The following is a 26,632-nucleotide window of genomic DNA, read 5'->3' as shown; positions in this document are numbered from 1 at the left end:
ACTACAGAATCAGGGCAATAAATATTGAGTTTTGTTTGGCTTTTAACCCTTGCTTTGTTACTGGAAAAAATGGATTAAAATGGAAAATTTGCCAAAATATCTAAATTCTGAAATTTTATTTCCATTTGCCATTAACTCTTGTGGAACACCTAAAGGGTTAACGACGATTGTAAAATCAGTTTTGAATACCTTGAGGGGTGTAGTTTCTATTATGTAAGCCTCATAAAGTGACTTCAGACTTGAACTGGTCCTTAAAAAGTGGGTTTTTGAGCCACTTTTTTTGTAACGTCCCCAAAAAATAAAATGTCATTCCCAAAATGATCCAAACATGAATTAGACATATGGGGAATGTAAAGTAATAACTATTTTTGTAGGTATTACTATGTATTATAGAAGTAGAGAAATTGAAACTTGGACATGTTTCACCTGCAAAACTGTGTAGCCGATTGTAATGGCCGCGTAGTTTTGCTTGTGAAACAGTTATTTCCTGGCAAATCAATATACACACAACATGCCCGCATGTTTTTGGCCACCTCGCATTGCATCAGTGACACCTCATGCAGCCTTAAAGGGGTTGTCTCACTTCAGCAAGTGACATTTATCATGTAGAGAAAATTAATACAAGGCACTTACTAATGTATTGTGATTCTCCATATTGTTTCCTTTGCTGGCTTCATTTCATTTTCCCATCACGTTATACACCGCTAGTTTCCATGGTTATGACCACCCTGAAATCCATCAGTGGTGGTCAAGCTTGCACACTATAGGAAAAAGCACTGGCTGGGACCATGGAAGCGCACATAGGCTGGTGCTTTTTCGTATAGTGTGCACGCATGACCTCCTCTGCTGGACTGCAGGCTGGTCATAACCATGGAAATGAGCAGAGTATAATGTGATGGAAAAATGAATCCAGCCAGCAAAGAAGACATGATAAATGCTATTTGCTGAAGTGAGAAAACCCCTTTAAGGGCTCATTCAGACGGCCGTAGCATTTTGCGGATCCGCAAACACAGATGCTGGCTATGTGCGGTCCGCAATTTGAGGAACGGGTGTGGACCTGTTCATACGGCCGTCTGAATGGGCCCTAAGGCGTATTTACATGTGCCAATAGAGCTGGCAGTTATGGGGAAGGTGCCATTCCTTCCTTCCATCAGTGGGGGAAAGAGCTGTCACTTCCACAGTGTAGGGATGAGCAATGGTTACTGTCATTGCTTGTCCTCACACGCCATGATCTGCTGCCCAGAAACGATGATTGAGATCGTTTCACCCGATGAGTGGTGGATTATCTGGAAGGAGCAGTAGTAACGCTGGTCCTGGATGATTAGCCTGACATCTGCGTGTGTTAATCTGCCCTTACCCTAAGCTCTTCACCACTTATCACCTCATTCATTATTTTCTCTTATTCATTCTCTTCTGTCAATCTGTTTTCGTCCTGCAGGGAGAGGTTCAGGAAACTGAATACCCTGCTGTCATTGTGGAGCCAGTTCCCTGTGCCATACTGGAAGAAGGGTACGCTGCTCAGGTTTTGGTGTACGATGATGAGACCTTCATGATGCAAGATGTGGCAGAAGAACAGGAGGTAGAGACTGAAACAGTGGAAATAGGTTGGTGTCACCTACTTCACAGGACTATTCTATCGTTATTCAAGCCACATAATACTAAGAAATTGGCCTTGGCGAATTAGAAACCGTATAGAAAGCGTTGCAATTATTTTACTTGCACATGCCATATTGCCATTATTTTACATTCACATGATAATGAAAAATGTCACATGGCCATTTTCAGAATAATGACAGTGTATGGGTGTGTTCACATGTCCCGTTTATGTCTGTCAATACTGGAATGTCCTATTTTGCCTGTTTGCACAGCCCAACAACCCCCATACGATTGAAGGGGATCCATAAAAAAACGGACAGTTTAACCATTTTTAACAGCATTTTTTTTCACTGACGTGTGGATGTAGCCTTAGACAACAGAAAATAAGGAAAAATATGACTTTCTTCCCAGATGATTTATGGTAGTAAAAGAGGTAATGCCCTGATAAGCTAAGATAGTGGAGGGGCTATATCAGGCATGTCCAAAGTCCGGCCCGCTGGCCAATTCCGGGACTGATAAGGCCCATAAGATTTATATTTGGCCTTTCCTTCTCCCTGTGCCTCAACACACAGCCACAAGGGCGACCATAAGGGCTATTGAGCCTATTGAAGAAGAAAAAACATACTGACAGGCAGGCAGGGCTGTGAACTCAGGATAATTGTATAAGGCCTCTTTCACACGGGCAACATGGATTTGGGCCGGATAAGATGCGGGTGCGTCGCGGGAAAATGCGTGATTTTTCCGCGCGAGTGTAAAACATTTTAATGCGTTTTGCACGCGCGTGAGATAAATCGGCATGTTTGGTACCCAAACCCGAACTTCTTCATAGAAGTTCGGGTTTGGGTTAGGTGTTGTGTAGATTGTATTATTTCCCCTTATACCATGGTTATAAGGGAAAATGATAGCATTCTTAATATAGAATGCTTAGTAAAATAGGGCTGGAGGGGTTAATTTATTTTATTTTTAACTCGCATTAATCCACTTGTTCGCGCAGCCCAGCTTCTCTTCTTTCTTCTTCTCTGCTGTGCAGGAGGAAAAGGACCTGTGGTGACGTCACTGCGCTCATCACATGGTCCATCACCATTGCATCATTGGATTAAGGTGAGTTAAATTATTTTTTTATTTTTTTTAACCCCTCCGTCACTATTTTACTAAGCATTCTGTATTTAGAATGCTATTATTTTCACTTATAACCATGTTATAAGGGAAAATAATAATGATCGTCTCCTAGCAACCATGCGGGAAAATCACACCGCATCCGCACTTGCTTGCGGATGCTTGCGATTTTCACGCAGCCCCATTCACTTCTATGGGGCCTGCGTTGCGTGAAAAACGCACAAAATAGAGCACGCTGCGATTTTCACGCAACGCACAAGTGATGCATGAAAATCACCGCTCATGTGCACAGCCCCATAGAAATGAATGGGTCCGGATTCAGTGCGGGTGCAATGCGTTCACCTCACGCATTGCACCCGCGTGGAATACTCGCCCGTGTGAAAGAGGCCTAATAAAGCAGACAAGGGAGCATATTAGGAATCTGTGGTAGCAAACTGTGCTATAATTTGATTATCTGATTGTGCTCCTAGTACTCTCTACATAACTTCTCCCCTTCTGGCCAATTTTTATAATGGCAACTACAAATAAGAAACAAAAAGTTGGCAGTGAGGGACGCCGCTTCCAGGACAGGTGGAAAGAGGAATATTTTTTCACTGAAATACGGAATCACTGTGTTTGTCTGATATGCCAAGAGACTGTGGCTGTTTATTTAATGTCCAGGGACACTACTAGTCAAGACATAGCACATGCTACAAGCTAACAGGGCGCGACCGCAGTGAAAGGTTGAAGCAACTTGAAGCTGTTTTAATGTCACAACAGCGATTTTTTTACAAGAGCCTGTGAGTCAAATGAAAATGTTAATTTGCATTTAATTTTAATGGTTCAAAGAATGTCAGGCAATTTGGTCGGCCCTCGCACATGTTCACTTCATCAAATCTGGCACGCTTCGAAAAAAGTTTGGACACCCCTGGGCTATATGCATGCATGGATTCCTAGTGGTTTAGGGTAGTAAAGGGGTCAATTCCTGGTGTGTAGTGGAGGAGTTAAAGCATGATTCCCTGGTGGGCTAGAGTATTGAAGGTAAATAGAGCCACCATACTTGGTGGTCTTGGGTAGAGGAGGGATTAAAGGCGTTTCCAGGACTGAAATACTGATGAACTGTCCTTAGGATACTTCATCCATATCTGATGGGTGGGGGTTCTGAGGGTCTGACTCCTGACAGCCCAGCCAATCAGCTGTTGGAAGAGACTGTGGCATTCAGGCAAGTGCTGCAGCCTCTTCTTAAGTGAATGCAATTGGGCTGCAGTATCAAGCAGAAGTGCTGTTTAATGGACGGCGCTGCGCTTGATATACAATAAAAAGGCCGCAGTAGTAGTCCAAGGATAGTTCATCAGTATTTCAGTCCTGGACAAGCCCTTTAATGCTACCATGAAGCCTGCTCTCCCTATATTCATTGGAGCCTGGTTTATACCAAGACAGGTACCATACAGATTGGGTTCAGTATATATGTGGAGCCTGCCTTCCCTAAATTCATTGGAGGCCGGTTGGCACCAAAAGAGGTAGCATTTAGTGTAGGTCCCTGTCCAAAATAGGTCACCTTGCCTGTATACCAACCTGTGCTCACTTACCGATTCTGACCCTTTGTTGCCTGACATGACTACTGCCTGTTTACTGTATTGATCCTTTGTTGCCTGCCCAGATCTTGGACCTGTTTCACAGATAAGCACATGCTCTGCCTGCCTTAACTTCTGCCTGTGTCCTGAATACGAGTATTGCCTGTGGGTCAGCTGCCAACCACACTGGGACTATTCCAAGAGATAGTGGCTTGGTGGCTGCCCTGCAGCGAAGGCCAGATCCTTGTATAGGGCTTAAAGGGCACCTGTCACCACGAAATGTAGTACAGGCTGCAGGTAACATGATATAGAGCAGGAGTAGGGGAGCAGATTAAGATACAGTTTTGCAGGAAAAGGTTCAGGAAAGCTTGTAATTTATGCATTTAAACCTGCTGTTTTTATGCATAGGAGTCATGCGGACGGTCCTACCTAGTGACTAAGCATACAGGGAAGGCTGTCAATCACTGAGTAGGACCAACCACATGACTCCTAACCATAAAAAGAACACTGGTTTAAATGCATCAATTACAAGTTTTCTTAAATTTTTCCCCACAAAACTACATATCAATCTGCTCAGCTCCTCCTGCTGTATAACATGCTGCCTGCAGATTGTAATGCATTTCATTGAGACAGGTTCCCTTTAAAGGGTGAAAACCAGGAGACTGCCAGGATAACGTCCTAATGTCTGCAAATATAGTTGGCATAGTTTTACTCCAAAAATGCATAAAAATTTTGGAGCATTTTTTGGCGCACGGCAGCTCATTTAAGCCACAACCCTTTAAGCTGCACCATTTGGGCTAATAGCACATACCTGTCTCTTTAATATGCATTACTTACTGTTGCAATTTTGCGTTCATTTTACAAGATACTGCTTTTTTTTATTTTATTTTTTTATACAAAACTGCAATTTAATAAAAATGCAATGTGTTCTTTTTTGCTTTGAGAAAATCACTTGTAAAAACCACATGTGCAGTATTTTTATGCAGAACCACATGTTTTCACTATAAAAACCGAGGAAAGGAAGGATCTTAACAATGTAAATATGTATCGTTTTGTGTGGTACTGGTGAACTAGACCAAAAGTCTACACATCCCTTCTGTCATGTAAAACAGTTAGACCAAGAACAGTAAAGGGGTTGTCTCACCCCAGCAAATTATTATGCAGATAAAGTACTTTCTAATGTATTGTTGTTGTCCATATTGCCTCCTTTGCTGGCTTGATTCATTTTTCTATTATACACTGCTTGTTTCCAGCGGTTACGGCTACAGTGCAGATACTAGGTGGCCAGGACAGGGGCTGCTGCGCATGCGTGCCTATGTGCGGTCCTGTCCACCAGAGAGGCCAGCCTTTTTCCCTATATTGTGCAAGCACGGCCACAGCTGCTGGATTGCAGGGTGGTCCTAACCGCTGGATATGAGCAATGTATAAATACCTTGTATTAAAGGGGTTATGTGGGGGTTTTATATTGATGACCTATTTTCAGGATAGGTCATCATTGTCTGATTGGCGGAGTTCCGACACCCAGCACCCCTGGCGATTAGCTGTTTCAGTGAATGGAGCGAGTACTTGTAATTACACTGCACTTCTGAGACAATGGGCAGTGTAATGTACAGGAAGCAGCGCTCGCATGCGCGGTGTGCCGCCTCCTCTTCAAACAGCTGATCAGAGAGGGTGCCAGGTGTCTGACCTCCGCCGATCAGATATTGATGACCTATCCTGAGGATATCGCGCTCAGCCCCATTGAAGTGACTCCCATTTTAGAAACCACACTCCTCACAGAATTTACCAATGGGTGTAGTCAGCATTTTGACCCCACATGTGTTATGCAAAAATTAATTCACAGCAGATGGTGCAAAGTGAAAATTGTAGTTTTTTCAGATACACCATTTCAGTGACCAATATGGTATGGCGTTTATTTGGTTATGCGCAGTGTTGGCTTTGTGAATTATGGCCAACAAGTTTAACCTTGGTCTCATCGGACCATAACAAGCTTTCCAACATGCTTCTGGCAGACTTGATGTGACAGAAGGGAACGAGCGCCATATGGTTTTTGGAGGGCATTTTCATACAATTTAGAAATAATTCTATAAAAAAAAATTCTATAAAATGTTGCTTTAGCCCCAGATTTTCCATTTTCACAAGGGCTAACGAGAAAAAGCAAATAACAATTTGTTACGCGTTTTCTTGTGAACACGCCAAAACCCCATATGTGGTTGTAAACTGCTGAATGGGCACACCACAGGAAGAAAGAAAGGAGCGTCATTTGGCTTTTGTAGGGCAGATTTTGCTGATATAGTTTTCAGGCACCATATTGCATTTGAAGAAACCCTGTACAGAAGAAACCCTCAAAAAGTGACCCCATTTTGTAAACTACACCCTTAAAGGAATTTGAGAAGTGTAGTAAGTACTTTGACCCAGCAAGTGTGAAAGTACCTTTATTCAAGCGATTTTGAAATTGTTTTTTCGTGACACATTGTACATGTTATTGTTAAATCTGAGTCAATATATTTTACCTTTTATTTAAAAAATAATAAAAAACTAAAAATTTGGAAAAAATTGCAATTTTCTAAATTTTAATTATCTGCTTTTAAGACAGATAGTGACAACTCACAAAATTATTATTAATTAGCATTCACCATATGTCTCCTCTATGTTGGCATAATTTTGTAAATGTTATTTTATTTTTTAGGCTTAGAAATTTAGATGCATTTTTTCAATATTTCAAGAGAATTTCCAAAACCAAGTTTTTAAGGACTAAATTAGTTCTTGGTTCACATGGAGGGGCCATAATAGAAACCACCCTTAAATTATCCCATTTTAGAAACTATACCCCTCAAATTATTCAATTTTGTTAACTCTATAGGTGTTTCAGAGCAATTCAAGCTAAATGAATGTAAAATTGAAAAATTATTTTTTGTGCAGATTTTCCATATTAATCCATTTTCCTGTAACACAGCAAGTGTTGACAGTAAAACAAACCTTAATATTTATTACCCTGATTCTGCAGTTTACAAAAAAACCTCATATGTGGTTGTAAACTGCTGTATGGGCACAAAGCAGAGCTCAGAAGGGAACGAGCGCCATATGGTTTTTGGAGGGCATTTTCATACAATTTATAAACACTTCTATAAAAAAAAAGTCAATAAAATGTTGCTTTAGCCCCAGATTTTCCATTTTCACAAGGGCTAACTAGAAAAAGCAAATAACAATTTGTTACGCGTTTTCTTGTGAACACGCCAAAACCCCATATGTGGTTGTAAACTGCTGAATGGGCACTCCACAGAAAGAAAGAAAGGAGCGTCATTTGGCTTTTGTAGGGCAGATTTTGCTGGAATCGTTTTCAGGCACCATATTGCATTTGAAGAAACCCTGTACAGAAGAAACCCTCAAAAAGTTACCCCATTTTGTAAACTACACCCTTAAAGGAATTTGAGAAGTGTAGTGAGTACTTTGACCCAACAAGTGTTTCATAGAATGAAAATGAATAATTTCTTTCAATAAAATGTTGCTTTTTCCTGACATTTTTACAAGGGGTAACTGGAGAAAAAGCACCCACAATTTTTTCTTCTTTTTTTCCTGAATACAGCAGCACCCAGTATGTGGTTGTAAACTGCTATATGAGTACAACACAGGGCTCAGACGGAATTCACAGGGTGAAGGGCTTCATGGAATTTACCTAGAATAGGTCATCAGTTTCTGATCATGAGGGTCTGACACCCGGGACCCCCGCCGATAAGCTATTTGAGAAGGCACTGGTGCTGCTATGAGCATTGCGACCATTTCCGTGCCTACCAAACACAGCGCCGTACATTGTATAGCAGCTGTGCTTGGTATCGCGCTCAGCCCCATTGAAGTGACTCCCATTTTAGAAACCACACTCCTCACAGAATTTACCAATGGGTGTAGTCAGCATTTTGACCCCACACGTGTTATGCAAAAATTAATTCACAGCAGATGGTGTAAAGTGAAAATTGTAGTTTTTTCAGATACACCATTTCAGTGACCAATATGCCAGTATGAAAAGCAAGTCCTTATTATTATGCAGTGCTTTGCGGTTCTAGAAACCCCCTACATGTAACTGTAATATTTTGCCTGGATGTATGAGAGGGTTCAGGAATAAAAGCACATCATGCACATTTTGTGGTGATTTACGCATTTTGTGCTGACACTGTAGATGTTCTGGGGTGAAATAATAAATGGAGCCTCTGAGAAGTGACCCCATTTTGGGAACTCCGCCCCTCAAGGTATAAGGGCGTGGAGTGAGCTTTTTGGCGCCACAGGTATTTTGCAGAAAGGGGCTATGCAAAATGAAAGTTGAAATTTTTCCACAGATATAGAATTTTAATGCCCAATATGTTGTGCCCAGCTGGTGCTGAGACACATTACATCCCTTAAATTGTTAGGCAGGTTCTACTGGGTATGGAACTGCCATAAATGTGGACATAAACTGCTGTTTGGGTGCGCAACATTTTAAAAAAAATCATGTTTTTGTGTCACCATTTTCTGAAAGCCATATATTTATTTTTTTCTGCCAAATGTCTTATATGTCAGCTCATTTTTTGCGGGATGAGGTGACATTTTCATTGGTACATAAAAATTTGGGATTACTTGAGATTATATTTTTCGGGTGGCAAGGTGCCTGAAAAATGGCTGTTGTGGCATGTTTATTTTTTCGTTTTTCACCTGATAGTGTAGATCATGTGATATTTTTATAGAGCCAGTCATTATGGATGGATGAAGAGATTCCAAATGTCTATTTTTCAACAATTTTTTTTCAGTATTACACAATAAAAGCATTTTTTTTAAAAAAAATAAAAAAAATCACGTTTTTGTGTTGCCATTTGTGAGCCATATATTTTTCTTTTTTCTGGAAATGGTCTTGTGTGAGGCCTCATTTTTTGGGGGATGAGGTGATGTTTTCATTGGTACCATGTTTGAGTACATACGACTTTGATTTTTGGGATTATAATAAAATAACGGATCTCTGAATTTACAAAAAACCGATGCAAAATTAGCATAAGGGCTCATGCACACGAACGTATTTTCTGTCCGATTCCGTTAAGTTTTTTTTGCGGACCGTATGCGGAACCATTCGCTTCAATGGGTCCGCAAAAACAACGGAAGGTACTCAGTGTGCATTCCGTTTCCGTATTTCCGTTCCGCAAAAAAGAAGTGCATGTCCTATTATTGTCCGCAAATCCGCGGCCCCATTCAAGTCAATGGATCCGCAAAAAATATGGAACGCACACGGAACACATCCGTATGTCATCCATATTTTATTTGTATTTTGCTGATCCATACTGTAGAAATGCTATGCCTAGCCCATATTGCTCGTGTTTGGTGATTAATAAGTTACTGTTTCCGATCCGCAAAAAAAAACGGATCGCATATGGAAACCATACGGATATGTTTTGTGGAATAACGGAACAGAAGAGAAAAAAAAAACTCTTATACGGAACAACGAATCCGTGAAAAACAGACCACAAAACAACAATGGTCGTGTGCATGAGCCGTAACAGATGCTCAAAATACAGCATGCGTTCTTTTGCTGATGTGAACCCGGCCTTATGTTTATTTTTTTCTATTTTTTTTTTACAATAGTAAAAGGCTTGATAGGGAAAAGAGGTGTTTTCACTTGAAACTCATCCAGGTTGCATCCGTATTTGGTCCGTTCTTCACGGACCACTGAGGAGATGCTTTGGAAATACATTTTCAAGCTAGCAGTGTCCTTGGAATACAGATGACAACATGGACATCTTCCCGGATGAAACATGGACAGTTTTTTTCAGATGTCAAACGGACACAGAAATTTGAATGCGGCCTTACAATACAACACCGTATTGTAATTTATTGTAAGGGTATGCTTCAACAACGGATTTTGAAAATCTGTCTACAAAATTCAGCGAGAAATGTGTGCGTTTCTTTTTCAATATGTTTTTTTATGTTTCAAATGCTTTATTGAAAAGTATTTTCATTATCATAAAAGCATCTTGTTATAGCAAACACAAATGCAGAAACAAATGCATTTTGGTCATACATTAAGTATAGGAATAGTACAATAAGAACAATAACATTCGTCAATGGAGAATCCAGTAGCATTCATCAGCTAGGAATTAGTAGGTGATGTTACCATAGTACACATAATTGAACGGACTGTACATTTCCTCTTTGGGTCAACCTCAATATGTTTTTTTAATGCAGTTTTTTTAGACTTTTTTTTTATACCAACGGGTGTTTACTTATACAGGTGAAACTCGAAAAATTAGAATATCGTGCAAAGTTCATTTATTTCAGTAACGCAACTTAAAAGGTGGAACTAATATATGAGATAGACTCATTACATGCAGAGCGAGATATTTCAAGCCTTTATTTGGTATAATTTGGATGATTATGGCTTACAGCTTATGAAACCCCAAAGTCACAATTTTGAGGTTCCCTTTGCTCAGGGGGTATGGATTTATTAGCTGACTAGAGTGTGACACTTTGAGCCTAGAATATTGAACCTTTTCACAAAATTCTAATTTTAAGCTGCATTAATGCAATTCCTTTTAATTTGCATTACTGAAATAAATGGACTTTTGCACGATATTCAAATTTTTCGAGTTTCACCTGTATAAAACTGCATTTTCAGCTTGTGGTGTTAAAACCACCAAAAAAGGCAGTGCTGCTTTCTACTGAAATGAATGGGAGGCTGATTGAGGCATTTTTGGAGCTCATTTTGAGGCAGAAACGCTTAAGGCCCCTTTCACACGAGCGAGTATTCCGCGCGGATGCGATGCGGGAGGTGAACGCATTGCACCCGCACTGAATACCGACCCATTCATTTCTATGGGGCTGTGCACACGAGCGGTGATTTTCACGCATCACTTTTGCGTTGCGTGAAAATCGCAGCATGCTCCTCTTTGTGCGTTTTTCACGTAACGCAGGCCCCATAGAAATGAATGGGGTTGCGTGAAAATCGCAAGCAAGTGCGGATGCGGTGCGATTTTCACGCACGGTTGCTAGGAGACGATCGGGATGGAGACCCGATCATTATTATTTTCCCTTATAACATGGTTATAAGGGAAAATAATAGCATTCTGAATACAGAATGCATAGTAAAACAGCGCTGGAGGGGTTAAAAAAAATTAAAAAATCATTTAATCCACTTGATCGCGTAGCCCGGCATCTCCGTCTGTCTCTTTTACTGAATAGGACCTGTGGTGAGCATTAATTATAGTTCAAGGACCTGTGATGATATCACTCCGGTCATCACATGGTACGTCACATGATCTTTTACCATGGTGAGGATTTGCATCATTTAATTTACAGAACATGCCCACAACTTTGAAGATTTTTTTATTTTTTATTGTGAAGCAAACAACAAATAGGACAAAATAACAGAAAAAGTCAATGTACATAACTATTCCCCCCCTAACGTCAATACTTTGTAGACCCACCTTTTGTGGCAATCACAGCTCCAAGTCGCTTTGGATAAGTCTCTATGAGCTTGCCACATCTTACCACTGGGATTTTTGCCCATTCCTCCTTGCAAAACTGCTCCAGCTCCTTCAAGTTGGATAGTTTGCGCTTATGAACAGCAATCTTTAAGTCTGACCACAGATTTTCTATTGGATTGAGATCTGGGCTTTGACTAGGCCATTCCAACACATTTACATGTTTCCCCTTAAACCAGTCAAGTGTTGCTTTAGCAGTATGTTCGGGCTCATTGTCCTGCTGGAAGGTGAACTTCCGTCCTAGCCTCGAATCACGCACAGAGTGGTACAGGTTTCGCTCAAGAATATCCCTGTATTTGGCACCATCCATCTTTCCCTTAACTCTGACCAGTTTCCCAGTTCCGGCTGCTGAAAAACCTCCCCACAGCATGATGCTGCCACCACCATGTTTCACTGGGGGGATGGTGTTCTTTGGGTGATGTGATGTGTTGGGTTTGCTCCAGACATAGCGTTTTCTTTGATGGGGGAAAAGTTCAATTTTAGTCTCATCAGACCAGAGCACTTTCCTCCATACATTTTGGGAGTCTCCCACATGCCTATTTGCAAACTCACAACGTGCCTTTTTGTTTTTAGCTGAAAGTAATGGCTTTCTTATGCCATAAAGCCCAACTCTATGGAGCGTACGGCTTATTGTCGTCCTATGTGCAGATACTCCAGTCTCTGCTGTGGAATTCTGCAGCTCCTCCAGGGTTACCTTAGGTCTCCGTGCTGCCTCTTTGATTAATGCCCTCCTTGCCCGGTCCGTGAGTTTTGGTTGGTGGCCGTCTCTTGGCAGGTTTGCTGTTGTGCCATGTTCTTTCCATTTGGTTATGATAGATTTGATGGTTGCTCCTGGGGATCATCAAAGATTTGGATATTTTTTTATAACCTAACCCTGACTTGTACTTCTCAACAACATTGTCCCTTACTTGTTTGGAGAGTTCCTTGGTCTTCATGGCAGTGTTTGGTTAGTGATGCCTCTTGCTTAGGTGTTGCAGCCTTTGGGGCCTTTTAAAAAAGGTGTGTATATGTAATAACAGATCATGTGACACTTAGATTGCACACAGGTGGACATGTCACTAATTATGGGACTTCTGAAGGTAATTGGTTGCACCAGAGCTTTTTATGGGCTTCCTAACAAAGGGGGTGAATACATACGCACATGCCAATTTTCTGTTTTCTATTTCTAAACAATAGTTTTATTTATATATTTTTCTCATTTCACTTCACCAACTTAGACTATTGTGTTCTCATCCATCACATAAAATTTAGATTAACAAAACATTAAGCTTAAGGCCTCCTGCACACGGCCGTTTTTTTTCCCCGTTTACTGGCCGTTTTTTGCGTTCCGTATACGGAACTATTCATTTCAATGGTTCCGCAAAAAAAACGGAATGTACTCCGTATGCATTCCGTTTCCGTTTTTCCGTTCCGTTTTAACATAGAGCATGTCCTATTATTGCCCGCAAATCACGTTCCGTGGCTCCATTCAGGTCAATGGGTCCGCAAAAAAAACGGAACACATACGGAAATGCATCCGTATGTCTTCCGTTTCCGTTCTTTGCTGAACCATCTATTGAAAATGTTATGCCCAGCCCAATTTTATCTATGTAATTACTGTATACTGTATATGGCATACGGAAAAACGGAACGGAGAAACGGAACAAAAACGGAAACAAAAAACGGAACAACGGATCCGTGAAAAACGGACCGCAAAACACTGAAAAAGCCATACGGTCATGTGCAATAGGCCTAAGGCTGTAATGTAACAAAATACAAAAAAAATAAAGGGGGTGAATACTTTTGCAAGGCACTGTAGATGCAGTGGTCAGCATTGACTGCTGCATTTAAGGTGTTAAACTGCTGGCATTGGACTTTTTACTGATGCTGGCAGTTGCAGCAAAGACCAGGCCTCTGTCTTGATCGAGTGGGCACAGCTGTTGTGCCCACCAAATCCCAGCGGGTCTTTAACTCCCTTCCCACTGTGCAAAAAAAAAAAAAAAAACTATATATATATGTAAAATCTGCTCAGCCCATTCAGCATTAGGCCACCTGTACACGTTCCAAAATACGTGCAATTTTTCTGCACGGATTCCCATGTGGAAAAACAGCAGTGTATTACAGTACCAGCAAACTGTATGAGATTACACAAATCTCATGTACACGTGCAGATTTTTTTTTTTTTTGCAGTGGAAATTGAACTGCTTTGCGGATTTCAAAATCCGCAGCATATCAATTATGTTTGCAGTTTTAGCTGCGGATTTCACCCTTTTCCAATGAAGAAGGAGATCTGTGGCAAAACCGCATCAAGTCTGCAACAAAATCCACAATTAGACATTGCAGATTTTGGTGGAGATATGCTGCAGAAACGCACATAAATCCGCGCAGAAATTCATGCGGATCTTATGTGCATTCAACCACACTTGTATGCAGGTGGTAGGTCACTTTTACGCAGTGTTGTGGTTCAGTGATTTCAATCCGTGATTGTGATCCAAGACCAGGAATGGAGCCTCCAAAGAGATAAGGTATAATGTCCTGTTCTGTGTTTTTGACCCGCTCCTGTTTTTAGCTCATATTCACTGATGAATCACTGATCAAACACAGACTGTGTGAAAGTGACCTTAGTGTGGTTATGCAACTAGTTTCTCTGTGACATTTCAAAAGAAAGTTATCTATGACTTTGACTTGCCCTTTACAAAACAATATTATAGAGGATTTCATCCCAAAATGTAAAAATATACCATGAATGTTACAGTCCTAGCCAAAGGCAATGTACACCTCTGCACTGATTCCCCCCCATCTGACCAGTGTCACTTTGTGTGAATAACTTTAAAACGCTTTTACTTATCCAGGCCATTCTGAGATTGTTTTTTCGTCACATATTGTACTTCATGACACTGGTAAAATGGAGTCGAAAAAATTAATTTTTATTCATAAAAAAAAATACCAAATTTACCAAACATTTGGAAAAATTACCAAATTTGCAAATTTCTATTTCTCTACTTTTATAATAGATAGTAATACCTCCAAAAATAGTTATTATTTTACATTCCCCATATGTCTACTTCATGTTTGGATCATTTTGGGAATGCCATTTTATTTTTTGGGGACGTTACAAGGCTTAGAAGTTTAGAAGTAAATCTTTAAATTTTTCAGAAAATTTCTAAAACCCACTTTTTCAGGACCAGTTCGGCCTCTTTCACACGGGCGTTGCGGGAAAATGTGCGGGTGCGTTGCGGGAACACCCGCAATTTTTCCGCGCGAGTGCAAAACATTGTAATGCGTTTTGCACTCGCGTGAGAAAAATCGCGCATGTTTGGTACCCAAACCCGAACTTCTTCACAGAAGTTCGGGCTTGGGATCGGTGTTCTGTAGATTTTATTATTTTCCCTTATAACATGGTTATAAGGGAAAATAATAGCATTCTGAATACAGAATGCATAGTAAAGCAGCGCTGGAGGGGTTAAAAAAATAAATAAAAAATTATTTAACTCACCTTAGTCCACTTGATCGCGGCTCGGCATCTCCTTCTGTCTCCTTTGTTGAATAGGACCTGTGGTGAGCATTAATTCCAGGAACAGGACCTTTGATGACTTCACTCCGGTCATCACATGGTACGTCACATGATCTTTTACCATGGTGATTCACCATGGTAAAAGATCAACAAAGGAGACAGAAGGAGATGCCGGGCTACGCGATCAAGTGGACTAAGGTGAGTTAAATTATTATTATTTTTTTTTAACCACTCCTTCGCTAGTTTACTATGCATTCTATATTCAGAATGCTATTATTTTCCCTTATAACCATGTTATAAGGAAAAATAATAATGATCGGGTCTCCATCCCGATCGTCTCCTAGCAACCGTGCGTGAAAATCGCACCGCATCCGCACTTGCTTGCGAATGCTTGCGATTTTCACGCAGTCCCATTCACTTCTATGGGGCCTGCGTTGCGTGAAAAACGCAGAATATAGAGCATGCTGCGATTTTCACGCAACTCACAAGTGATGCGTGAAAATCACCGCTCATGTGAACAGCCCCATAGAAATGAATGGGTCGGTATTCAGTGCGGGTGCAATGCGTTCAACTCACGCATCGCATCCGCGCGGAATACTTGCCTGTGTGAAAGGGGCATTCAGGTCTGAAGTCCCTTTCTGAGGCTTACATAATAGAAACCACCCAAAAATGACCCCATTTTACAAACTAAACCCCTCAAGGTATTCAAAACTGATTTTACAAACTTTGTTAACCCTTTATGTGTTCCACAAGAATTAATGGAAAATAGAGATGAGATTTCAGAATTTCACTTTTTTGGCAGATTTTCCATTTTATACATTTTTTTCCAGTTACAAAGCAAGGGTTAACAGCCAAACAAAACTCAATATTTATGGCCCTGATTCTGTAGTTTACAGAAACACCCCATATGTGGTCGTAAACTGCTGTACGGGCACACGGTAGGGCGCAGGAGGAAAGGAATGCCATACGGTTTTTGGAAGGCAAATTTTGCTGCACTGGTTTTTTGACACCATGTCCCATTTGAAGCCCCCCTGATGCACCCCTAGAGTAGAAACTCCAAAAAAGTGACCCCATTTTGGAAACTATGGGATAGGGTGGCAGTATTGTTGATACTAGTTTAGGGTACATATGATTTTTGGTTGCTTTATATTACACTTTTTGTGAGGCAAGGTAACAAGAAATAGCTGTTTTGGCACCATTTTTATTTTTTATTTACAACATTCATCTGACAGGTTAGATCATGTGATATTTTTATAGAGCAGGTTGTCACGGACACGACAATACCAAATATGACTATATATATATATAGTTATTTGTTTCAGTTTTACATAACAAAGCATTTAAAAAAAAAAAAAAAGATTCTTTAGTGTTTCCACATTCTGAAAGCCATAGTTTTATTTATTTTTTGGGCGACTGTCTTGTGTAGGGGCTCATTTTTTTCGGGATGAGATGACGGTTTGATTGGCACTATTTTGGGGTGTGTATAACTTTTTGATCGCTTGCTATTACACTTTTTGTGATGTAGGGTGACCAAAAATGGCTTTTTTTTACACCGTTTTTTTAATTTTATTTTTTTACGGTATTCACCTGAGGGGTTAGGTCATGTGATATTTTTATAGAGCAGGTTATTACAGACGTGGCGATACCTAATATGTCTGCTTTTTTTTTATTTATATAAAATTTACACAATGATTTCATTTTTGAAAAAAGTGTTTTAGTGTCTCCATAGTGTGAGAGCCATTGTTTTTTCAGTTTTTGGGTGATTATCTTAGGTAGGGTATGATTTTTGCGGGATGAGATGACGGTTTGATTGGTACTATTTTTGGGGGCATATGCCTTTTTGAATGCTTGGTGTTGCACTTTTAGTGATGTAAGTAGACAAAAAAATGGCTTTTTTTACACCGTTTTTATTTTTAAAAAATTACGGTGTTCACCTGAGTGGTTAGGTCATGTGATATTTTTATAAAGCAGGTTCTTACGCACGCCGATACCTAATATGTATACTTTTTTTATTTACTTAAGTTTTACACAATACCAGCATTTTTTAAACAAAAAAAATGATGTTTTCGTGTCTCCATATTCTGAGCCATAGTTTTTTTTTTTTTTTTTTGGCCGATTGTCTTAGGTAGGGGCTCATTTTTTGCGGGATGAGGTGACTGTTAGATTGGTATATTTTGGGGGGCATACGCCTTTTTAATCAATTGGTGTTGCAATTTTTGTGATTTTTTTTTTTAATGGTATTTATCGGATAGGGTGGATCATATGATAAATACACTGCTCAAAAAAATAAAGGGAACACAAAAATAACACATCCTAGATCTGAGTTAATTAAATATTCTTCTGAAATACTTTGTTCTTTACATAGTTGAATGTGCTGACAACAAAATCACACACAAATTAAAAAATGGAAATAAAATTTTTCAACCCATGGAGGTCTGGATTTGGAGTCACACTCAAAATTAAAGTGGAAAAACACACTACAGGCTGATCCAACTTTGATGTAATGTCCTTAAAACAAGTCAAAATGAGGCTCAGTAGTGTGTGTGGCCTCCACGTGCCTGTATGACCTCCCTACAACGCCTGTGCATGCTCCTGATGAGGTGGCGGACGGTCTCCTGAGGGATCTCCTCCCAGACCTGGACAGTCTGTGGTGCAACGTGACGTTGGTGGATAGAGCGAGACATGATGTCCCAGATGTGCTCAATTGGATTCAGGTCTGGGGAACGGGCGGGCCAGTCCATAGCATCAATGCCTTCGTCTTGCAGGAACTGCTGACACACTCCAGCCACATGAGGTCTAGCATTGTCTTGCATTAGGAGGAACCCAGGGCCAACCGCACCAGCATATGGTCTTACAAGGGGTCTGAGGATCTCATCTCGGTACCTAATGGCAGTCAGGCTACCTCTGGCGAGCACATGGAGGGCTGTGCGGCCCTCCAAAGAAATGCCACCCCACACCATTACTGACCCAATGCCAAACCGGTCATGCTGGAGGATGTTGCAGGCAGCAGAACGTTCTCCACTGCGTCTCCAGACTCTGTCACGTCTGTCACATGTGCTCAGTGTGAACCTGCTTTCATTTGTGAAGATGAGTGGCAAATTTGCCAATCTTGGTGTTCTCTGGCAAATGCCAAACGTCCTGCACGGTGTTGGGCTGTAAGCCCAACCCCCACCTGTGGACGTCGGGCCCTCATATCACCCTCATGGAGTCTGTTTCTGACCGTTTGAGCAGACACATGCACATTTGTGGCCTGCTGGAGGGCTCTGGCAGTGCTCCTCCTGTTCCTTGCACAAAGGCAGAGGTAGCGGTCCTGCTGCTGGGTTGTTGCCCTCCTACGGCCTCCTCCACGTCTACTGATGTACTGGCCTGTCTCCTGGTAGCGCCTCCATGCTCTGGACACTACGCTGACAGACACAGCAAACCTTCTTACCACAGCTCGCATTGATGTGCCATCCTGGATAAGCTGCACTAACTGAGCCACTTGTGTGGGTTGTAGACTCCGTCTCATGCTACCACTAGAGTGAAAGCACCGCCAGCATTCAAAAGTGACCAAAACATCAGCCAGGAAGCATAGGAACTGAGAAGTGGTCTGTAATCACCACCTGCAGAACCACTCCTTTATTGGGGGTGTCTTGCTAATTGCCTATAATTTCCACCTGTTGTCTATCCCATTTGCACAACAGCATGTGAAATTGATTGTCACTCAGTGTTGCTTCCTAAGTGGACAGTTTGATTTCACAGATGTGTGATTGACTTGGAGTTAAACAACACAATGTAAGTGTTCCCTTTATTTTTTTGAGCAGTGTATTTATAGAGCTGGTCATTACGGACGCGGCGATACCTAATATGTGTGTTTTTTTTTCTTTCTGTTTTCTATTATTAAATCAGGGGAAATGGACTTTTTTTTTTCTTTTTTACTTTTTTTACTTTATTAATTTTATTACTTTATAAAAAAAATTAAAAACATTTTTTTTTTCCTTTTTTTTTCTTTACTTTATTTATGATGTTCACTTTTGGGGGTCTGATCCCCTCTGCAATGCATTACAATACATCTGTATTGTAATGCATTGCCTGTTAGTGTATGACACTGAGTCATACACTAACAGGTTGCCTAGGAGACTTTAAATACAGACCTCCATGGGTTAAAAAATTTGATTTCCAGTTTCTAATTTTTGTGTGATTTTGTTGTCAGCACATTCAACTATGTAAAGAACAAAGTATTTCAGAAAAATATTTAATTAATTCAGATCTAGGATGTGTTATTTTTGTGTTCCCTTTATTTTTTTGAGCAGTGTGTATATATACAATTGCGATATGGCGATTTGGCCGACCAAAAAATGCTGCGATTATTTTTAGCTTTATAAGACAGACTGTGCGTCTCATAAAGCGATGGTTGACATTTTACGTGGCTGACACTGATGTATCGCCGGCCGCTATGCTGGTCAGCGCAGCCGGCGATACATCAGTTGCAGTGCGGGGAGGGGCTGGAGGCAAGTCGCGGCGGGCCCCGCGCATATAACTGTCTTTGTATGTAAAGTCTTTCTTTACTGCTGAAACAATCGCTCTTCTATTGATAAACTCCTATTGAAACTCCTATTGATAAAATCACCAGCCTCTGTACTCACTATGAATGCACTGCAGCGAGCGGGCCGGCCGGCGCATGACTTCAGTCAGTCGCGCTCCTGCTTCATTAATAAATTAATTTATCAATAGGAGTTTCAATAGGAGTTTATCAATAAGAGAGCGATTGTTTCAGCAGTAAAGAAAGACTTTGCATACAAAGACAGTTAAGTGCGCGGTTTAGGACACATGAGGGGACATTAATAAAGTAATGCTGTGACACATAGGGCCATGAGGGGGACCAGCATAATATGCTATATGTGTGTCATTCACACATATAGCATCTTATGCTGGCCCCCCTCATGGCCCTATGTGTCATAGCACACATCCCCCCATAACAGTGCATCATCCACAGACCCCCCCATAACAGTGCGTCATCCATAGGTCCCCCATAACAGTGCCATCCAAAGAATCCCTCATAACAGTGCCAACCACAGATCCCCCATAACAGTGCCAACCACAGATCCCCATAACAGTGCCAACCACAGATCCCCTATAACAGTGTCAACCACAGATCCCCCATAACAGTGCCAACCACAGATCCCCCATAACAGTGCCAACCACAGATCCCCCATAACAGTGCCAACCACAGATCCCCCATAACAGTGCCAACCACAGATCCCCCATAACAGTGCCAACCACAGATCCCCCATAACAGTGCCAACCACAGATCCCCCATAACAGTGCCAACCACAGATCCCCCATAACAGTGCCAACCACAGATCCCCCATAACAGTGCCAACCACAGATCCCCCATAACAGTGCCATCCACAGATCCCCCATAACAGTGCCATCCACAGATCCCCCATAACAGTGCCATCCACAGATCCCCCATAACAATGTCATCCACAGATCCCCCATAACAGTGCCATCCACAGATCCCCCATAACAATGTCATACCCAGACCACCATTAGTTCAAAATCCACCAAAAGCACACCTTCTGGTTCAAAATCTTTTTTTTTTTTTCTTATTTTCCTCCTCAAAAACCTAGGTGCGTCTTATAATCAGGTGAGTCTTATAAAGCAACAAATATGGTACCTGGCTGACGGGTCACAGCAGGGGCTACTGTGGCGGCGTCAGCGGCTCATGCGGGAAAATCCAAGCAAATAGACCTCTAGCACAATTCCCTTAAAATATCACATCGCATATCGTTATCGCAATTTATAGGGCCCTAATCGCAATCGCACAAAATTCCCATATCGTGCAGCCCTAATAAGTAAGGGATTAGCTCTATTTCGGGGGTCATTCTCACAATTATCTCCACAATAGCCGGATTGCAGGTCCAAACGTGAGGTTTATTTTCATAGCAACAAAACATAAAATAACACCTTGCCCGTCTGGGCTCTAACTAAACAGGAGATATCCCTTCCTCACTTAAAGTGCCATTCACACTTGGTAACATGCGACTTTTCCAGCCTCTCAGGTAGTATGAAGTCCAGTACCTTTGGGGGTATGGGTCTAGCAGTCCTGCCGACTCTGACCTTGCGACCGTTGTTTCCCAGACCTCACAGAGTCCCCCAAAGTTCAGGCCAACACCTAGCCCCGTGGCCCCTCAGCCAGCCCAGCTGAGACCACTCTTCCAGAGCCTCCAGCAGGACTCTGTTGCACAAAGACTCTTTGGCCCCTTTCACACGGGCGAGTATTCCGCGCGGATGCGATGCGTGAGTTGAACGCATTGCACCCGCACAGAATACCGACCCATTCATTTCTATGGGGCTGTTCACATGAGCGGTGATTTTCACACATCACTTGTGCGTTGCGTGAAAATCGCAGCATGCTCTATATTCTGCGTTTTTCACGCAACGCAGGCCCCATAGAAGTGAATGGGGTTGCGTGAAAATCGCAAGCATCCGCAAGCAAGTGCGGATGCGGTGCGATTTTCACGCACGGTTGCTAGGAGACGGTCGGGATGGAGACCCGATCATTATTATTTTCCCTTAGAACATGGTTATAAGGGAAAATAATAGCATTCTGAATACAGAATGCATAGTAAAATAGCGCTGGAGGGGTTAAAAAAATAAATAAAAAAAATTTAACTCACCTTAGTCCACTTGATCGCGCAGCCCGTCATCTCCTTCTGTCTCCTTTGCTTAACAGGACCTGTGGTGACGTCACTCCGGTCATCACATGATCTTTTACAATGGTGAGGGATCATGTGATGACCGGAGTGATGTCACCACAGGTCCTGTTCAGCAAAGGAGACAGAAGGAGATGCCGAGCTGCGCGATCAAGTGGACTAAGGTGAGTTAAATTTTTTTTATTTTTTTAAACCCTCCAGCGCTATTTTACTATGCATTCTGTATTCAGAATGCTATTATTTTCCCTTATAACCATGTTATAAGGGAAAATAATACAATCTACACAACCCCGATCCCAAGCCCGAACTTCTGTGAAGAAGTTCGGGTTTGGGTACCAAACATGCACGATTTTTCTCACGCGAGTGCAAACGCATTACGTTGCGGAAAAATGTTCCCGCAACGCACCCGCACATTTTCCCGCAACGCCCGTCTAAAAGAGGCCTTTCCCTTGACTGACAGTCTGGGCTGGGCTCTTATCATAGACTGATTGTGGCACCTGGTGCTGCCTCTGAATTGATGACTGATGGGGAAGACATGGAAACTCCTGCCATGAATCTCCCCTAGCAGCCATGAGGCCCGTCACTACCTCACTATATATACATACACTCACCTAAAGAATTATTAGGAACACCATACTAATACGGTGTTGGACCCCCTTTTGCCTTCAGAACTGCCTTAATTCTACGTGGCATTGATTCCACAAGGTGCGGATAGCATTCTTTAGAAATGTTGGCCCATATTGATAGGATAGCATCTTGCAGTTGATGGAGATTTGAGGGATGCACATCCAGGGCACGAAGCTCCCGTTCCACCACATCCTAAAGATGCTCTATTTGGTTGAGATCTGGTGACTGTGGGGGCCATTTTAGTACAGTGAACTCATTGTCATGTTCAAGAAACCAATTTGAAATGATTCGAGCTTTGTGACATGGTGCATTATCCTGCTGGAAGTAGCCATCAGAGGATGGATACATGTTCTCATTCTGTTTACGCCAAATTCGGACTCTACCATTTGAATGTCTCAACAGAAAATCGAGACTCATCAGACCAGGCAACATTTTTCCAGGCTTCAACAGTCCAATTTTGATGAGCTCGTGCAAATTGTAGCCTCTTTTTCCTATTTGTAGTAGAGATGAGTGGTACCCGGTGGGGTCTTCTGCTGTTGTAGCCCATCCACCTCAAGGTTGTGCGTGTTGTGGCTTCACTAATGCTTTGCTGCATACCTCGGTTGTAACGAGTAGTTATTTCAGTCAACGTTGCTCTTCTATCAGCTTGAATCAGTCGGCCCATTCTCCTCTGACCTCTAGCATCCACAAGGCATTTTTGCCCACAGGACTGCCGCATACTGGATGTTTTTCCCTTTTCACACCATTCTTTGTAAACCCTAGAAATGGTTGTGCGTGAAAATCCCAGTAACTGAGCAGATTGTGAAATACTCAGACCGGCCCGTCTGGCACCAACAACCATGCCACGCTCAAAATTGCTTAAATCACCTTTCTTTCCCATTCTGACATTCAGTTTGGAGTTCAGGAGATTGTCTTGACCAGGACCACACCCCTAAATGCATTGAAGCAACTGCCATGTGATTGGTTGACTAGATAATTGCATTAATGAGAAATAGAACAGGTGTTCCTAATAATTCTTTAGGTGAGTGTGTGTGTGTATATATATATATATATATATATATAATTTTATTTTTATTTTTTTGCTGCTGTAGAGTCTGTGCACCTCCTTCACATATCTGACTGTGCTGCTCCTTCTGCTGGATGGGACATTGTACTGCTATCCAGTGAACTCTCTCTGTTCTACCTTTCCCTACTCTAACTAGCACACTGTTAGGGCTCATGCACACAAACACATTTTTTCCCAAATTAGTTCCTTTTTTTTTTTTTTCAGCCTGTATGCAGAACCATTCATTTCATTGGGGCTGCAAAAAACAACAGAAATGACTGTGTGCTTTCCATGTCTGCATTTCCGCATGGCTGTGCCGCAAAAGAAAATAGAACAAGTTCTATTATTGTCCGCATTACGGACAAGGATAGGACTGCTCTATTATGGGCCAGATGTTCCGTTCCGCAAAATGCAGATTGCACAATGCCGGTATTTGTGTTTTGTGGATCCGCAGTGTGCAGACCGCAAAACAGGCAACGGTCATGTGCATGAACCCCTAGGCTAGGGCTACACCTAGACTTTTCTAGTATAGTTTGATTACTGTACAGAAAAAAAAAAAAAAAGAGCAAGATGAAGCTATGCTGATGCATGAGAGCTAGTAAAGACAGCAGCATCTTAGACACACAGACCCCACATACAGAATGTATTATTAGGAGGGACACATCAATAAGTGAAAAGTCTGAAACTAGGAGCAGGTTATAAAATGAATATCAGGGGACTTCTAAGCAGCTGAATGACCAACTAATCACTGATTAAAACATGGTGACAATTTGTTTTAGTAGCCGCAAACATAGGATCCACCATTAATACTACGCTATGGACAGATATCACCACCTCCTCCCTGCACAGTGTCCTCAGATTATACAGTGCACGGATTATACAGCATGGGTAGAAAATTCTCCAATAGACTTTAATAAGGGAGATTTATTAAGACTGAGATTTAATAAGCTAGTTTTAAAATTAAGGGGGTCATTTACGAACAGATATACGCTACTTTGTGGCGTATATCTGTTGCAGATTGCGGCACAAAGGTTATTTGCGCTGCAATCTTCAATTCCCCCCCCCCACCCCCCTCTTTTCTGACACTCACGCCAGGTCTGAAAAAGGGGCCGTGGTGTGGGTGGGAAAAAGGGTGGGCCAGCAGGCCCGTCTCACTTATCATTTTCTACACCTGTTTTAGGCGTACAAAATGGTCTAAATCTACGCCAGCAAGGGAGCTGGCGTAGATTTAGATAACTGTAAAGTCAGCCTAAGTTATGTAGATGCTGCCGCAGCGCAGGAGGTACGAAAACGGGCGCCTAAATCGCCGGTCTTCATAATTGTCCCCCTAAGTGCGTTGTAGTACAATCCACCAAATTTATGAAGAGGTGCATGCCTTTTAATAAATTTTGTGCACCTTGGGTTCTCCAGAAACTGATATGTACACTTCTTATTAGGTAAATTTGCAACGATTGTGTCATTTTCTGGCTTAAAACGTCATAAATTTGTTGAAAACTAACTCCCACTAACCCCTCCCCATTTTTCACCACCATTTTGGTGAGGGAGATCCTCATAGGACATACACTCACCTAAAGAATTATTAGGAACACCTGTTCTATTTCTCATTAATGCAATTATCTAGTCAACCAATCACATGGCAGTTGCTTCAATGCATTTAGGGGTGTGGTCCTGGTCAAGACAATCTCCTGAACTCCAAACTGAATGTGAGAATAGGAAAGAAAGGTGATTTCAGCAATTTTGAGCGTGGCATGGTTGTTGGTGCCAGACGGGCCGGTCTGAGTATTTCACAATCTGCTCAGTTACTGGGATTTTCACGCACAACCATTTCTAGGGTTTACAAAGAATGGTGTGAAAAGGAAAAAACATCCAGTATGGGGCAGTCCTGTGGGCAAAAATGCCTTGTGGATGCTAGAGGTCAGAGGAGAATGGGCCGACTGATTCAAGCTGATAGAAGAGCAACGTTGACTGAAATAACCACTCGTTACAACCGAGGTATGCAGCAAAGCATTTGTGAAGCCACAACACGCACAACCTTGAGGCGGATGGTCTACAACAGCAGAAGACCCCACCGGGTACCACTCATCTCCACTACAAATAGGAAAAAGAGGCTACAATTTGCACGAGCTCACCAAAATTGGACTGTTGAAGACTGGAAAAATGTTGCCTGGTCTGATGAGTCTCGATTTCTGTTGAGACATTCAAATGGTAGAGTCCGAATTTGGCGTAAACAGAATGAGAACATGTATCCATTGAACATGACAATGACTTCACTGTACTAAAATGGCCCCCACAGTCACCAGATCTCAACCAAATAGAGCATCTTTGGGATGTGGTGGAACGGGAGCTTCGTGCCCTGGATGTGCATCCCTCAAATCTCCATCAACTGCAAGATGCTATCCTATCAATATGGGCCAACATTTCTAAAGAATGCTATCGGCACCTTGTTGAATCAATGCCACGTAGAATTAAGGCAGTTCTGAAGGCAAAAGGGGGTCCAACACCGTATTAGTATGGTGTTCCTAATAATTCTTTAGGTGAGTGTATGTGCTGCGGATTTTCACCATGTACTTGCAAGCCGAAAATATACAGTCACGTCCATAAATATTGGGACATTGACACAATTCTAACATTTTTGGCTCTATACACCACCACAAGGGATTTGAAATGAAACAAACAAGATGTGCTTTAACTGCAGACTGTCAGCTTTAATTTGAGGGTATTTACATCCAAATCAGGTGAACGGTGTAGGAATTACAACAGTTTGCATATGTGCCTCCCACTTGTTAAGGAACCAAAAGTAATTGGACAATCGGTTTCTCAGCTGTTCCATGGCTAGGTGTGTGTCATTCCCTCATTATCCCAATTACAATGAGCAGATAAAAGGTCCAGAATTCATTTCAAGTGTGCTATTTGCATTTGGAATCTGTTGCTGTCAACTCTCAAGATGAGATCCAAAGAGCTGTCACTATCAGTGAAGCAAGCCATCATTAGGCTGGAAAAAACAAAAC

At 41.8% G+C, this 26,632-nt stretch overlaps 1 protein-coding gene across 3 annotated transcripts in view; it reads left to right on the top strand.

The window, feature by feature from the left end:
- ELF2 (E74 like ETS transcription factor 2) overlaps positions 1-26,632 on the top strand; it is a 109,374-nt gene that overhangs the window by 46,264 nt on the left and 36,478 nt on the right. For all 3 annotated transcript variants that reach the window (XM_040418455.1, XM_040418456.1, XM_040418457.1), the window contains one exon: positions 1,439-1,604. In XM_040418455.1, the coding sequence (XP_040274389.1) occupies positions 1,439-1,604 (166 nt within the window). The remainder of the gene's footprint in view (positions 1-1,438; positions 1,605-26,632) is intronic.

The sequence above is a fragment of the Bufo bufo genome, chromosome 2 (genome assembly GCF_905171765.1).
Source record: "Bufo bufo chromosome 2, aBufBuf1.1, whole genome shotgun sequence".
Lineage (NCBI taxonomy): Eukaryota > Metazoa > Chordata > Amphibia > Anura > Bufonidae > Bufo > Bufo bufo.
This window is presented reverse-complemented; position numbering and strand designations above follow the sequence as displayed.